This window comes from Solanum stenotomum, chromosome 3 (genome assembly GCF_019186545.1).
Source record: "Solanum stenotomum isolate F172 chromosome 3, ASM1918654v1, whole genome shotgun sequence".
Classification (NCBI taxonomy): domain Eukaryota; kingdom Viridiplantae; phylum Streptophyta; class Magnoliopsida; order Solanales; family Solanaceae; genus Solanum; species Solanum stenotomum.
The window spans coordinates 21,989,760-22,007,018 of record NC_064284.1 but is presented as its reverse complement, the minus strand read 5'-3'; the positions used below and the strand labels follow the sequence as shown (position 1 = coordinate 22,007,018).

The 17,259-nt window shown below is 37.1% G+C and overlaps 1 protein-coding gene across 5 annotated transcripts in view; it reads left to right on the top strand.

The window, feature by feature from the left end:
• Positions 1-13,056, top strand: part of LOC125860816 (uncharacterized) — a 20,659-nt gene extending 7,603 nt beyond the window's left edge. The window contains exons 2-5 of one of the 5 annotated variants that reach the window (XM_049540839.1): positions 10,981-11,073; positions 11,164-11,260; positions 12,482-12,611; positions 12,737-13,056. In XM_049540839.1, coding sequence (XP_049396796.1) covers positions 11,017-11,073; positions 11,164-11,260; positions 12,482-12,611; positions 12,737-12,833 — 381 coding nt within the window. In that variant the 5' untranslated portion in view covers positions 10,981-11,016 and the 3' untranslated portion in view covers positions 12,834-13,056. Of the gene's footprint in view, positions 1-10,980; positions 11,074-11,163; positions 11,338-12,344 lie in introns of those variants that run through there. The other 4 variants (XM_049540840.1, XM_049540841.1, XR_007445882.1 and 1 more) reach the window with 4 other exon arrangements.
• Positions 13,057-17,259: the final 4,203 nt, after the last annotated feature.

Below are 17,259 nucleotides of genomic sequence, written 5' to 3'. Positions count from 1 at the left end.
AACACAGCTGCAACGCAGACTTGTTTCCCTGAAAGCAGCCTGACTTTTCTCCTTCGTGTTGCCAACTCTAACCCTCTTAACTTCAAAGGTTCTTTTCCCAAACACTTGGGGTCATAAACCCCTGAACATACAGTGGATTCCACTCAAAAACACAACCAAATCTTGTCCCAAATCAGCAAAAACTTCAACAACACAACCAACAACTTCAACAACCAAAATAGATCTTTTCTTGAAATTAAAAACGAAATGGTGTGTGGAGGTATGAACCAACCAACACTAAGGATCATAAAATCCCTCAATATACAATAGATTTCAGCTCAAGAACACAACCAAATCATGTCCCACAACCAACAATAACTTTCACAACACAACAACAACATCAACAACAACTAACAACTTCAACAACTTCAACAACAAATCCAATCTTTTCTCAAATCATAAAATGAGCTTGGTGTATGGGGGAAAGGATCAACCCACACTAAAGAACTCACATACCTTGATAGGGATCACCCCCGACGAAATTCCATGACGGAAACTTGTTGATCTCTCTTTCTCCTCTTCTTCTCCAATTCTTCTCTCTTCTTCTCCTCTTCACTCTCAAGAACCCTAACTTTCTCTCTTTTAAAATGGAACAAAAATGATCCACAAACAGCCTAACACAACAATATAACCTCAAAAGAAATGATTTGTGAAAAGACCAAAATGCCCTTAAATTTTCGGACGGACTCCCTGCCAACTGCCCCAACTTTCAAAGGGCATAACTCGCTCATACAAACTCGGAATCGAGCAAACTCGGTGGCGTTGGAAAGATCGTTCCACAAGCTTCACAACCATTACTGGAACTACTCCTAACTCATCCTGAACTAGGAGTTACGACTACTCAAAGTTCACCAAAAACTCACTAATTTCCACACTTAGCCAAATTTCCAGATTTTTGAACTTAGCCAAATTTCCAGATTCTGGACTTATCCCAATTTTCCAGATTCTGAATTCCTTTCACTATTTTCCAAAAATGACTATTTCAAATTTCAAGTTTTTCCATAGTTATTTCAAATTGCCGGATGTTACATGGCATAAGAGGTTAGGACATGCTCCAATTGATGTAATAAAGAGACATGAGTCTCTCAGATCTCTAAACTTCACAGACCATTTTCATTGTATTGCATGTCTTGTAGCTAAATAATCAAAACTTCCATTTTCTTTAAGTACTCATAACACTATTGCTATAATTGAGTTGATTCACTGTGATTTGTGGGGACCTTATGAAGTTCCTACTCATAATGCAAAGAGGTACTTTGTTACAATTGTAGATGATTTTAGCAAATACACTTAAGTGTTTTTTATTACTTCCAAAGCTGACTCAATAGTTGTAATCAAACATTTCCTTACAAGAGTTCAAGATTTATTTTCCACCAGTATTAAAACATTCAGGTCTGACAGTGGCTGTGAATTTCTTTTTTTTTTTTGATAAAGTAAAGTTGTATTCCTCAGCAATGAAGTATGCTGGCAACCATCAGAAAGATTTACATCAGTGACCCAAAAAAGACCAACTCAAGAAATTTCTACTAAACTTATCAAGAAGAGAAAAAATTAAAAATTTGTCCAGCATACTCTATACCCTCCTTATTACACCAAAAATAGAAGGTCTTCATACAATGCCATTTGATCTTTTGTACTGATTCTGCAGTATTTTCCATACACCTCTTGTTTCTTTCTCTCCAAATAGTCCACCATATACAAGAGGGTATCATGTTCCACCATTTCTTCTGGCTCTTACTCCCCCCTCTTCTCACCCAGTAACTAAGAAAGTCTGCAGTGTGTTCTGGCATTGTCCAATTTGTATGTGTTTTGCTTAGAAAAATGGTCCATAATTGAGCAGTGACTTTGCAATGGAGAAATAGATGGCTATTACTCTCATTTGTCTCATTACACAGTGAACACCAGGAAGCTATTTCAAAGCCTCTTCTTTGCAGCTTCTCATGAGTTAGGCATGCCCTTCTAGCCACTAGCCATGAGAAACACCTCACTTTAGTTGGCACTTTATTTTTCCATACCTTACTCCATGGTCCAGAGATTTCCCCTAGGAGTTCCTTCACTTTCCTATTGTACAATCTGCTGACTAACAACCTACCATCATGATTGTGTTTCCAAATCATTACATCAACTTCCAGATTTATGCCCTTGAAATCATCTAGTGTTTGTAGCATCTCGGCTACTCTTCCTATCTCCCAGTCATTTAGTAACCTCCTGAAGCTGAAATTCCACCCTTGTTCAGACCATACCTCATTTACCATTGCATCTTGAGACGAGCTGAGGGTATATATATCCGGATAGGAAGACATCAAAGAGTCCTGACCAATCCAGTGATCTTACCAGAAAAGAACCATGGTCCCATTCCCCACTTTATATCTAATATTGTGTTGTAGTTGACCCCATAAATTTCTGATAGTTCTCCACACCGAGATACCATACGGGATATTCACCATATCGAAAACCCATGGGCTATTCTGGCCATACTTGTTACTGATAACTTCCTTCCAAAGTGCTTGATCCTCTCTTCCGAACCTCCACAACCATTTTGCCAACAAAAACTTGTTTTGTAGCCCTAAGTTTTTTATCCCTAACCCCCCTGAGCTTCTACTCAGCAAAGTAGTTTGCCATTTGACTAGATGTATTCTTTTACCTTCCTTGATTCTCGACCAAAGAAAATCCCACCTTAATTTATCAAGTCTTTCTTCCACTTTAGTCGGCATAGGGAATAGGGACATCACATATGTAGGTAAAGAGTCTAGTACAGAGTTTATCAGAATGGTTCTCCCACTGAAGGATAGATATTGAGATTTCCAGTTTGCCAGCTTCTTCTCAGTTTTTTCAATTATACCATCCCATATCACTAGCTCTTTATGGTTGTTTCCAAGTGGCATACCTAGGTAAACAGTTGGGGAGATTTCGATTCTACACCCCAAAATGTTTGCTAAGCCCTGGATCTGTGTCACCTCTTTGATGGGATATATACAACTCTTACTCCAATTGACTGCCAAGCCTGAGACCGCCTCAAAGACTATCAATATCATTTTGACAATTCTAATTTGTTCCTCCTTAGCTTCACAAAATATGACAGTGTCGTCAGCGTAAAGCAAGTGACAAATCTACATATCCACCCCTGAGAGATTGCCTACTTTGAATCCTTGCAATAATGAGTTTGAGTAGCCACCCTCATCATACTATCGAATCCTTCCATGGCTATGATGAAAAGGAAAGGGGACAAAGGGTCTCCTTGTCTAAGACCTCTTTCTGAGGGAAAAAACTAGTAGGTTCTCCATTTATCAGAATACAGAACCTAACAGTTTTTATACAGACCTCAATCCATCTCAACCATCTCTCACCAAACCCCATTTGTTTTACATATTGAGCAAAAACTCCCAGTTGACATGATCATATGCCTTCTCAATATCTAGCTTGCACATAACTCCAGAGTCAGCCCCTCTGAGTCTAGTATCTACACATTCACTAGCAATAAGGGCAGCATCCATGATCTGTCTGCCTTTTATGAATGCCATCTGGTGTTTGTTTACCAGTTTGCTGATTACTTTCTTCAACCTCTCAGCTAGCAGCTTAGCTATAATTTTGTATACCCCGCCTATCAAACTTATGGGTCTGAAGTCCCTAAGCTCAACTGCATCTGTCTTCTTCGGGATAAGAGCCACAAATGTGGCATTCAAGCTCTTCTCAAAGACCTATTGATCATGAAATTGTCTAATGGTATTCATGATATCTACCTTGAGCATCTCCTAAAAGTTTTGATAAAAGCTCATAGGAAACCCATCAGGGCCAGGGGCTTTATCGCTTGCACACAATTTGATACCTTCTGCCACTTCTTCTTCCTCGAACTGTCTTTGTAACTAATCCTTCTCCTCCAAACTGATGCTTTCAATGCCTTGTAAGTTTAGGCCAGGCCTCCAATTCTCAGTTTCTCTGTTTAGTTTCTGATAGAAATTAGTAATCTTTATTTTGATCTCATCAGTATCAGTCAACTCTCTGCCATTTACTTCCAATTCTTCAATTGAGTTTATTCTTTTGTGTGTTGTGGTCATCCTATGGAAGTACTTAGTGTTCTTGTCTCCATGTTTGAGCCATTGAATTATTGACCTTTGTCTCCAAGCTATCTCCTTATTCCTGGAAGCTTAATCAAACTCCCTAGATAGATGAACTTTTTGAAGGAGTTCATCATCAGTCAATATTCTCTGCTCTTGTATCTTTTCCAGACAAGCAATTTGACTGAGTATTTCTTTCTTCTTTTGTTTCCAGTTGACTCTATTCTCATAGCCTCATTGTTTCAACTTCCCTTTCAGTAACTTCAGTTTGGAGGCTAAGATAAAAGAGGGGGTCCCATTTACTGAGAAGGAGCACCACCAATCCTTTACCTTCTCCCTGAAACCTTCTACTTGCATCCACCATTGTTCAAACTTAAAATAAGATTTCTTCAAGTTTAGCTCCCCACAGGTTAGCATCACTGGATTGTGATTAGACTCTAGTCTTGGTAGAAGACTTTGCCTAATTTGTGGGAAAGAGTCGTCCCAATGATGAGAGTAAATAAATCTATCCAATCTAGAAGCAGTCGAATAGTTTTCACCCCTTCTACAGGTGTATAATCCTCCAAATAAATGAGGGTCAATTAGCTCCATTTCATTTATCCAATCTGTGAAGTCAGACATAGCCCCTGTTAATCTCTGTCCGGTTGATCTTTTCGTGGGATATCTTGTCACATTGAAATCCCTGTAAAACAGCCAAGGACCTGTGCATGTGTTCTTTAGATTGATTAGATCCCTCCACAACTCCCTTCTGATGACTTCGTTACAATCATCATAAATTGAATTAAGGAACCAAGTTAAGTTCGTATTAATGCCTTCAAATCTACATGTGATTACTTGCCCAGAAGCCTCCACCAATTCACCTTTCCACATTCTCCTGTCCCATAACACTGCTATACCCCCACTTCTCCTCACTGCCTCTAAGTGTACTTCTCACACCCATCGATTGAACCACAATTGTTTAATCAATTGTGTATCTGCTCCTGTCAATTTTATTTCCACTAGCACGTATATATCTGCACCCCACTGTTGAAGTAGACTCCGAATTAATCTTCTTTTATTCTCGTTGTTTGCCCCCCTAACATTCCATGTTACAACTTTAAACATTTATCACTTGAAGTTGTTTTTCTCCCCCTACTTCTTTGTTCGCTATCTTTAAAATTCACATTAAAAGCCAAATTCCTCACTTCCTTTGCACCAAATAATCTGCTAAGTTTAAGGACATTCGCTTTCACCCATAAAGAAGCTCTGTCATCAATGGTTTTCTCTGAGAGAGAGTCATCACTGGTAATAGGAAGAGGCTCGTCCAGAATTACCAATTGGTTCTTCGAGGGTTCTCCTGTGTAAACTTCTTGATCATCCCCTATGTTCATCCTTTTCTCGCAAACTAAGGGCAATATTGTCTCCTCCGCATACTCTAAAGGATAAATTGCACGCTGCATGTCAATGATTTCAATTGTGATGTTGTTCGATGGATTATGAGTCGCTTGCATGAGTTCTTCAAACTCTATAAAATATATCATGAAATTCTTCGTATGGGTTCTATTGTTGAAAATATCCCCGATAAAAGGTTCTCTAAAATAGGTCACTGTAGCTTTTGGGCCTAAGTTAATGGGCCCAGCCCCAGTACACTTTGAACAAGATAAAAATTGATCCGGACTCTCTGCTTGGGGCTCCACATGCCTTTTTCCAGATTAATTTTCACAAGTCACGTGCCCACTTTTATCCAGCGGTACAAAACCCCCATCGTGATTGACTTCTGGGCAAAACCTCTCTTTGCCTTTCCTTAATCTCTCTTCCATCTCTGTCGTAAGAGTCCCCCTCTGTAGAGAATTTTCCCCATATGTCAAACCTCTGACATATCGATCAGAGTGTGTCTCCCCCTTTTTTTTTTAATCTTGCCGGAGCTTCACAGCATACTGGTAGCAAAAAAATGCCATCTCCATCTTCAATCTCGATTTCCGCCAGAATTTTTTCCCTAGGGCCCTTAACCCTAATTCGAGCCCATCGAAGATAGTTTTTTAGAGTGGTTTCCTCTTCCGTCTCTAACCACCCCCCACATTGGTCACCAATTTGTTTCATCACCTTGTCTGTCCAGAGATGTAGAGGAAGACCTAGAATCCGAACCCAAAACCAGTCAAACTTAAAGTCAGCTTGCGTCGTTCCTGCTTTGGGAGACCACCATTCCATATGTAAATGGTGATTCTTTCTTCTCCACTTCCCCATAGCAATATGCTTCCTTTCTTGACTGGAACTCGAAAAGAAACTAAATACCATTCATGTCGTAAATGTTGACATTATGGATGCCTTTCCACGTTTGAATAGCCCACCTTCTGACTTCATTCTGTGATGGAATTTCGTTATCCTCTGGGAAGCTTCCCACCAGACATCTACTAAGGACTCCTTCTTCACAGAGTGTCTCCTTCTGATTTTCTGCTCTCCTATCAGATATGGCCCCCCTATTTGCTCTTTTAAATGACCTCCTTATAACTTTCCTCTCCCCTGAGCCTCATAAACGTGGGATTCCCCTATTTCTCAGTAACATGTCCTGCCTGCTTAATGATGAAGCTTTCAATTTTTTTTGATAGGCCACCCCAGCCCTCATTAAAGATGTTTTCTGGCAGAATAATCATCGAGCATTCATGGCCATTAACCGCAATGATTGAGATGAACCTACCGTATTTATTGAACTTCAAAGAGCAATAAATGTAGGTAGAAAAGTCCTTGCATCTCCAAGTCTTAAATGACTTGCCTTTACTGAGTTTCAGAATCTATTAAGTGAAATGGGCATTGTACATTAGACTACTTGTGTATATACCCCACAGCAAAATGGGGTTGCTGAAAGAAAGCATAGAACCATTCTTGATATGGCCAGAGCTCTAAGGTTTCAAGTTTCTATACCTTTAAGGTTCTAGGGAGAGTGTGTCTTCACAGCTGTGTATTTTTTAAACAGACTTCCTACCAGGTTTCTAGGCTACAAATCCTCATTTGAGAAATTGTATATGCATCCTCCAACCCTATCTCACCTAAGGATATTTAGTTGTTTATGTTATGCTACTAGTCCTAAGAAGCTTGATAAGTTCTCTGCCAAGGTTGTTCCTGCAGTATTTATGGGATACTTCTTAACACAAAAGGGATATGTTCTATATGATCTTCATGCCAAGATGTTTTTTTGTCAATAGACATGTTGTGTTTCAAGAAGACTTATTTCCCTACAAACATCTCCAAGCCTCACCAAATGTTACGTTTCCAATAATGGACTATGTTCCTAGTCCCTTAGACCATGTTGCCTCACCTTCACCTGATTCCCTTGAGGATCCACCTGGGGTAGCTGACACTGTAAGTCCTGTCCTACCTGGGCCTATTGTTGAGATCCCTCCTGCTATTGAGGTACCTCATAGAAGGTCAACTAGGTCCAGCAAACAACCACTATAGTTGCAGGATTTTGTTACTAAGCCTAAGTCTTCTGCCTGTTCTTATTCACTCGCAGATCACCTGTCCTACAAACACTTATCCTCCTCATATAGAGAGGTTTTGAATGCTTACTCAGTTGTCTCTGAACCTGGTTCTTTTAAAGAAGCTGCTACTGATCCTGAGTGGAGACAGGCTATGCAATTAAAGATTGATGCTCTGGAAAGTAATAAGACTTGGAGCATAGTTGATCTACCACCTGGAAAGAGACCTATTGGATGCAAATGGATATATAATATTAAGTTCTTAGCTTCAGGGGAGGTTGAAAGGTACAAAGCCAGGCTTGTGGCTAGAGGTTTCAGTCAACAAGAGGGGCTTGATTATGGTGAGACTTTTAGTTTTGTTGCAAAAATGGTGATTATCAGATCTGTGGTAGCTTTGGCTGCATCCAAAGGGTGGTATATCTATCAGATGGATGTCCACAATGCCTTCTTGAATGGTGACTTGCAAGAGGAGGTCTACATGGAGATTCCCTGTGGTTTTGCCAGAAAGGGGAGAGTCACAAGGTCTGCAAACTCCACAAGTCATTTTATGGCTTGAAACAAGCACCTAGACAGTGGAATCTAAAGTTAACTGAGGCACTAGTTCAGATGGGGTTCAAACAAAGCCACTATGACACTCTCTATTCACACAGCAAAGTGGGAGTGACATTGAGGTGGTGCTGGTGTATGTAGATGATCTTTTGATCACCGGAAGTAATCACCAACTTCTATGCAACACAAGACAGAAGATTCAAAAGAAGTTCAAAATGCAGGACCTAGGGGAACTAAAATTCTTCTTAGGTATTGAGTTTTCTAGATCAAACAAGGGTATACTGATGACACAGAGGAAATATGCCTTGGAGCTGATTTCTAAGACTGGCCTAGGAGGAGCAAAGCCTGCTAATACACCATTGGAGCTGAACAAAAAACTCACATCAGTTCAATATGATGAACATGTGACTGGTTCAAATCCTGATCATGATAAGCCACTTGCTAATCCCACAATGTATCAAAAGCTGGTAGGAAAACTTCTTTATCTAACCATGACTAGGCCTGATCTTGCTTTTACTTCACAAGTTCTTAGCCAGTTCATGCATTGTCCTAAGGAATCACATATGGAAGCAGCATTAAGAGCAGTAAGGTATATCAAAGAAGCCCCTAGTCTAGGACTACTAATGCCAGCAGAACAAACTACACAGCTAACAACTTATTGTGACTCTGACTGGGGGGCATGTCTTGAAACAAGGAAGTCAATTACAGGGTATCTGGTGAAGTTTGGAGGAGGATTAATATCTTGGAAGTCGAAGAAGCAAGGAACTGTGTCAAGAAGCTCAACTGAGGCAGAATTCAGGAGCATGACTACATGTGCAGCTGAAATAACTTGGTTAATAGGCTTATACAAGGAGTTGGGAATCAATGTAACATTACCAGTCAAAATGGTATGTGATAGCAAGGCAGCCATCCAAATAGCTGCCAATCCTATCTTTCATGAGCGTACAAAACACATAGACATAGACAGTCACTTTGTGAGAAGAATCTATCAAGGAGTACTGCAGACAGAATACATTAACACCAAGCATCAACTGGCTGATCTACTTACAAAGAGTCTTGGACAAGAACAACACAATCTACTACTAAGCAAACCTGGAATGAAGAATGTATTTCAACCATAAGCTTGAGGGGGAGTGTTAGCAAGTGCAGTGAAGAACTAACAAGTTGTATGGTTATGTTAGGTATAGCATTTAGAAATTAGTTACAAGCTGATGAGGTGGCAGTAGTTAGTTACAAAGTAGTTAAGAGATATTTTGCACCCTTTCATTGATAGTGTAGTATAAAAGGGATACATGTATAGATTCATTGTATTAAGACATTAATAAATCCTTTCGTCTTTCGTCTTCTCTCAAATGCTCTGTAATTGCTTCTAGTTCTCAACCTCCATTCATGGAGTTATCAACCTCATTATTCCTTTCTAATTTGAGTCATTTATGAAAAATTTGAGTCTATATTTTAAGGTGATTTAGGAGTCTGTAGTTTGCCTAACGACCTGTATATGGAAATTTTTGAGTCAAAATTAGCAATATTTTATTGTGATTTAGGAGTATGTAGTTTGCATATCAACCTTTATATGAATCTAGGGTAGTTCCCACCAGCCTCAACCTGTTTATTCCATTCATTTCACCAAAATGACTAAAAAATCGGCTTCATTTGCAGCTGGTTTGTTTAAATATTGTACATGATAGTAGATAATGGTAAGATGAGCTTAAATGGAGCATCATTATCAACGATAATTCATGTAGTTGACCTCAACTTGCTTGTGATTGATGGATTATAGTAGTTGTTGCATAGATAATCATAGGGAAAGCTGATTCAACTTGTCAGATTATGAATCCAAATGAGATGGATCGCGTGAAATGTTAAAGAGATCTTAGGTTTAATAAGTACATCGAAGCATGGATAAGCTCCAGGATTAGAGAAGAATTCTTTTTGAGGGTGGGGGAGGCAGCATAGATTGGAGTTCAGATTAAGGGTTGATCTAAGGCTGGCTTCTCAGCTTTTGAAGAAATTTCAATGACGAGGAGGTGAAAGAAATCGGTGAGCTGTTGAGTTTATTGGATAACATCAGCATTGCTGCAAGAAGAATAGATTCTAAAGTACGGACTGTTAGTAAAAGTAAGAAATTTAGTGTGAAGAGTTGTTACAAGCTATTGGAGAGGCAGATTGATTCGTGGAGAATAACTGGCCATGTGAGATGTTTTGGAAGACTAGAGCTTGATTCTCCTAAAGCAGTTTGTTTTGGATACGTAGCAACTAAGAATGCATGCCTCACTCAAGACGTGTTGCAACGATAGAGAGGCTTTTGTTTTATGCAATAGATGCTTCCTATGTGAAGAAGCCGCAGAATCTGCTAGTCATCTGCTTATTAAGTGTGGACAGTTTACACAAATCTACGTGGGGTGGACTGGACAAGCCACTCAAGTCTCAGTATGAGAAACCTGTTGGAATGACGGCAGCATAAGAGGGTTGACATTAGAGCAAAGGAAATCTGGAGAACTATCCCTTCATGCATAATGTGGATGGTCTGGTTGGAAAGAAATAGGAGGTGTTTTGAAGGCCAAAAAGTCATATCCGTTGTTAATTTTGTTTAGACATTTGTTGAATCTTTTTTTCCTGGTGCAAGGCAAGGACAGCTGATATTTTTTGGCAATTTCTAGATTTCGTGAATATGCTTAATTGAAATTGTAACAACTTTCCTACTTGGTACTTACTACTCAATTATCTTACCTTGTAAAAAACACACCATGTTATTTGGTACTTCCAAGCCAATGTACCTTTGGATACTTGCCTGATATAGGTTCTACAATTTTTCTGAAGGCTAACTAATTACATAGAAAATTGGATGCAATAGGTGATATTTGTGGTGCATTGTACTTCTGCAGGGATTTGATATCACAGATTATCCCGTACAGTGTGTGATGACAACTGTCTACCCAGTGCCATACTACTTGAATGATCCTAAGAATGATGAAACGGTATACTGTAGATGCACTTTCCTTGTCTTTACTAGTTGTCCTTTTCCTTTGTCTCCTTTCAGTATCTAAGAAATTACTTGACTGATTTAGGGCATCAATTATGAGGTCAATGGCATTTTGATGGTGAATGGAGGTGGTTGTCATGACTTCATCTTCTATATCACCTCTTCTGTTAAAACGTCTGATGGTAAGGATATCATTTTTCAAGCAAAAGTTATGAAAGATTTAAATTATTGCTTGCCGTTTCCGGTGATCAGGCCGAAGGTAAAAGATTTTATTGGTTAAGGCTGTTATCAGCACCATTATGTCATACATTCTATTTCTTCTGATAGTTTAAGTGTGCTGATATTTCTTCAGATGCTTTCAGCATGTTTTATTTCTAACCAGAGTCTTAATAGAATCATGTGTTCTATGAGATTAGGCTGTTGTACCACAAAGTCAGTAATCATGTATCAGAATGGATACCAGAGTTGCTTTGTCATGATTATGTAATTAGCGTGTCTTGTAAATTTAACTGATAGTAGTGTTATATCCCCTTTGTCAATGATCTTTAGTTTTTAGTTTTATGAATAGCTACATTAATTTTGAAGGGCGAAATTTCAATAAAAATAGCACTCCCCGAGAAGTTCTTCACTGCCTTTTTTCCTCTTAGCACTGCTTTGTATTCACCTTAAGGAGGTTATATAAGTGCTTGGGTAACTAGAAGCTTAGAGAGCAGTGATGCTCCAGTAGTTCCTAAATTGGCGTGGAAATCTCTAGTCTGAAACATGAGTTCTCTGAGTCGAACCCGCCNCCCCCCCCCCCCCCCCACCACCACCTTATAGTAGGGTTCACAGAGATGGTGACTAAATTTATGATACTCATAAGTTTTACTCGGCCCAAGTAGATAGCTGAGTGGTCAAATGAACCGCGTTTGTGCCTTTTCGCCGTCTCTCAACCAATCATTTGCAAAAAAATAATCATCTCTGTTGAGATGTGCAGGCAGGTTTGGCATTCTGTTACAAGGCAGAGCTTTTCTGGTTGATAGAGCTTTTTAGTAGATTGATTGCAATGGAGTCTCTGATTGATAATCAAAAATGAAGTTTGAGGTCTAATCGCATTGTTTTGTTGTTGTTATTGCTTCCATCTTTGCATCCTCTTTTCAAACTATTTGGCAAAGCTTATTTAAGGTCTATTCAAAACAACCTCTCTATTTCTACGAGGTAGGGATAAGGTATGCGTACACTCTACCCTCCTACCTCACTTGTGGGATTACAGTATGTTGTTGTATAGCAGTCTTGCTTTGCAAAATGGATTTCCTCTTGTTCTTCTCCTTATATGAGTTCCTGGAGTCTCCGTTGGTATTATCTTTTTGGATCTTCAGCTATAGTCATGAGACAATCTTTATTAACGAAATTACACATTTCAGGGATCATACTGACTGAAGAATTAAGTCAGTCTAGCGAGATCAATCTACCCCCCACGATCAGTGCTCAGACTTATGGATACTCTATCTTGAGGTTCGCTTTGACATGGTGCCTCTGTGTCCTGGTAAAAGCGTAAATTTTGCCAAAACATGATTAGCATTTGTCAACAGTGAGATGGCATTCAACTTGTTAATGTATATCATACATTGTTTTTAACATTTTTATTTTACCAAAATTTAGTTTTAATTTTTGTGCAGGTATAAGTATCTTATGCAATCTACTCTTCATTTCCCCTTGCTCTTGCACGTGAAACGTAGAAACATTTGTTCAGTTGGAAAACTAACAAAGTGGTAGTAAGAATGCTGCATTGCTACCTGATGGTTTCGTTGCATTACGTTATAAACTTTGCTTCGGTTTCTCTTCCTTTGTATTTTTCGAGATCAAGCTGAGTTTAATGCAGCATTATTAAGGTGGAATCTAAGATGTAATTACTATACAGTAACAGAATAAGCTCTCTGTTCAGAGGCTTTACTATTTATTTATTTATTAGTACCTAAAAATGTTCTGTTCAGTATCATAGGATGCTGCATATTACGTTTAAGTTCATATATCCTGTATAGATTTTCATTCTACTCATTATGTCAGTTCTCTTTTATCATTGTGTGGACTGTCTCTAGATACTTTGTTTGGTTCCACTTGTAGATAAATCGCGCTCTCACTTTATGCAACTTCACAGTACAGACTGATGATCCTAATATAACAGTAAAACATGGTCAAATAGAACTAAAGTATGATGGAATTCAAGTGATCATAGGGACTCCCATGGATGTATGCATGTCTAATGTCCCTACAACTTTTTTTTTTCAAACAACTCTATGAGTGACCTACAATGGCAATGTTTTATGATTATATGCTTTGAAAGGTTGAACAGATAAAGTAGCCAAAGTGGGGAAGTGAAGGTTGTGATGATTAAGTAGACTTAGCGCTTAGTCCAGTATACAAAGAATAGGAAAAAGTGAACAAAACTTAAATTTTCTAAATATCAATGATTATTAGTTTGAAGTTTTTGGTCGTTAGGTTGGACTTCTTAATGGAATTCATGCAACCTTGCTTGAAATTGTAGGATATTAGATGGATTCCATGAAGACATAATGTGTCTTTTGAAAGATAGCTAGAGGGAACTTGATGTAGTTTTGTAGTCCTAGTCAATAATAGGAGAGTGTTTGTTTGACCACTCGATTCCTATAGAGATATTCTGATTGTGTATTTAATCTTTTTTATTTGATGATTGTCATGTTCGGACCAGCTATTGTGCATTTCGATTAATTTCACAGAATATCTACCACCTTCCACCAGCAATAGGTATCAAATAACTATGTCCACTAAAGCCAGGACAAATGAGAAGATTGTGTATTTAATCTTCCAGAAAATACTTGTGAGATATTGTGCTAAGAGCTAATTCACCTTGGTAAGTAGTGTTTTTTTATCCGACTTTTCACTTAAGTCCACCATGGTGAAATTAGAAGTTGTTTAACTTTTAACCATTTTTACCCAAGTTGACATCTGGTGCTATTACAAGGTCAGAGAAGTCTTTAGTTTTATTGGGTTAAAACATATTTATAAAGAGTGTTTATATCAAAACAATAAATATAACACACATGTCTTGTATACGTACTTTTTAACACTTGGTTAAGTGATACACATTTTCATTTCGATGTGTTGATTCTTAAAGTTAATTGTTTAGTTAGATGGAAATTAAACCTGCGGTGAGTGTATTGGCAGGGAACACTTTTTGTTCTCCACTATCTATAGCTACTAAAAGCTTCACTTAATTATATATTATATAGGTGTAATGTTTAGATCAATTATATCTCTCCACATCTATGAAAATGCTACTCTAGCATTCTTAGTTGCATGCTATTAGACTTAATCATCCATACTCTAATTCATCTATTTAATATAAGAGGAAAAAAGAGGTAATTTTGAGTAACACAAAGGGCAAATAGAATTTAATCACCTCCCAAAGATGATATATATGTAATGATTATAAATAGGAAAATAAGAACATAGTGATGCCTTTCCCTTTTCCATTAGCTAAGCATGTCAATTATATTTGGAGTAATTCCCAACAACCTTGTCAATTTAGTTTCCATCCCTTTTTAATTTATACATACTTTAGAAGGTCCAAATCATTTTCTTGTCTATTAGTAATAATAATAAAAAATAAAACTTTGGAAACTCATGGAGGTGGGATTTTCCACTCCAATATATCTTCACTTTAAAGCAACTTTATTTATGATATAACATGAGTTGTAATTATATTTATGGGACCTTCTTTGAAATCTTTTTTTGTTCTCATCAGTCTCAAAATTTCTTACCGCACTCCCAAATAATTCAAAATGGGTGATTATGTCACATGCATGCCTCAATTACTTTCTTTATTAATTACCTATCTAATCATCAAAAAGATTTAAACAAAGAACTCAATAGCCTAACTCTATTAATGAAATATCCCTATGTCCAATAATAGCTATCAACTATTAAGAAAGAATAAACAATAGGGGTAAATTACCCTTTGAATATATTAAATGTAATGCTTTGAAAAATGTATTAGATATTGAATAGTAAGGATAAAATAGACACAAAAGGGTTAACTATCTCTTGATTATCCAAACTGAACAAGTTGTATTACTGGACAACTATTTTTAGTATAGTGGATAAGTAAAGATGGACAGAGGGACAAGTGAAGAACGAATTTAGTTAGACTAATCTAATCTTTGCGAGGTAATACTAGGTTAGGGGAAATATTTTTTGACTTAAGATAAGGTCTTTCACATGGCAATTTCACTCACCTTCAAAGCCTAATGATTATGTTCTCCATTAATGGCAAAGGAAAGTCGTTTTATGTGATGAAATTTAAGGGCCTACTCTCTACTTTGTGTGTGTGAGAAAGATGAAAATTAGCCCTAGCATGGCCCAAAGTTGGAGGAAAGTTATGACTGTGAAGTCAAACCACTAGGAGTCACCTTTAGTCATGCTTGGTTATGGTTTCTTTGTTTGGAGTTTACACTGTTGATAGCAGCCTTTTTGTGCAGTGAAGTGGCTATCCTTGTGGTCCTTTTGCGCTTGCTAAATAACTAGTACATATAGTTGATTATATGAATTTTTACTGATCATATCGTCCTTTATAGTTTATTGTAGTATTGTAGGTGGTGTTGATTTTCAGCCACTTGCCAAATTTCATCATGCAAGGGCCATCTCCTTATTATGTAAAATGAAATAAAAAGGTATTAAAATTCTCTATATTTTTTATTATTGAAATGAGTTTTTTTTTAATATGTGTAAAAGATTTTTAGAAAGTATAAGATCTAAAATATAACTTTTTAATAGATAATTAGTGAGGCTTGCTTAAGTGGTTAAGCATCTTCAGTCTTCACCATCGATCCATAGGTTGAGCTTTCGAATCACGCCGATAAAGAATAAGTGAAAACACTATTGATTTTGTTGGCTGTGGTGAAAAACAAAAGAAAAAAGAAACCTTACTTCGGCTAGTAAGGATTTTCATTTTAGGCAAGCAGGCAAACCAACTAAACCATATCATTTTTACTTCTCACCAATCAATACTTTTCAAACATTTGCTACAAGTGGGCAGTGGTGGAGTCACATTTATCAAAAATGTTTAACTAATTTTCATCCAAAATAATCATACTATGTACATACATAAATTGTTTTATTGAGATACGTATCAATGATTAAATTTCCTAAAACACAAGAGACTATAGTTTTTTCATCTTCATGATAAAATTTCCACCTTTTTTTGTTACAAGTGAGTGTAAACAAATATCACCTGGCTAATAAAATTTAAATTCTTACTACAATCTACACCTTTCTCAATATCCAAAATCTTGTTTGGATTGTTCACAATTCATTTCCTAGATTTACAGATAATTAAGTACTTCACTACACTCACAAAAAAACTAATTAAGTTAAAAACAAATATAGACTGGCATGGCTAACAATAAATTGGACCACAATGTTACATCTATAGCTAGACCTCCTAACAATGTACTCTTTGTTTGTTCCCAATATTTGAGTATATGCATGGTTTTGTGAGAAGGAGAAAGTGCAAATTTTGTCGTTTATTTTATGTTATTATTAAAACTGGTTAGTTGGAACTAAAGGAACTTTTACTTTTTTTTTCCTTTTCATCCTATAATAATGTGTTTTAAAAGTTTGTTTTTTGTGTTAAAAGGTTAAAGAGTTAATTGTACCTTTATACATGTTACTTCCCCTCCTTTGCTGTTAATCTCAGTTACAGGCATTTTAATAGTTGTATTGCTAAATTACCTTTTGGAGGTGTGATTATTCCGATAATTAAGTTGACAAATGACAAGTAGTGCGGCATTTAAACAAATTGTGTACAAAAAAAAAACTATAAATATGCATGCACTTAGTGAAGACACTTGAAGAAAAAAACTTGAAGTGAATTTCAATTTTAATATGTGTCAAAGCATTCTATACCATCAGATTGATCACTACTAAAGAAACGTTTAAGATCGAGGATCAAAATTGATAGATAGTTTCAGTTTTTCTGTAAAATTGATGGACTCAACTATGTCAGTAAGTGATGTGTTGGTTTAAGTAAACCAACGGATTATCTCGGTTAAAATTAAGGAATATCCGTTAATTTTATTATTAAAATAGTGATATTAATTTATTTATTTTTAAAATCGACTGACTGCGTAGATTTCCTTAAATAAAAAGACCATGGACGACATAG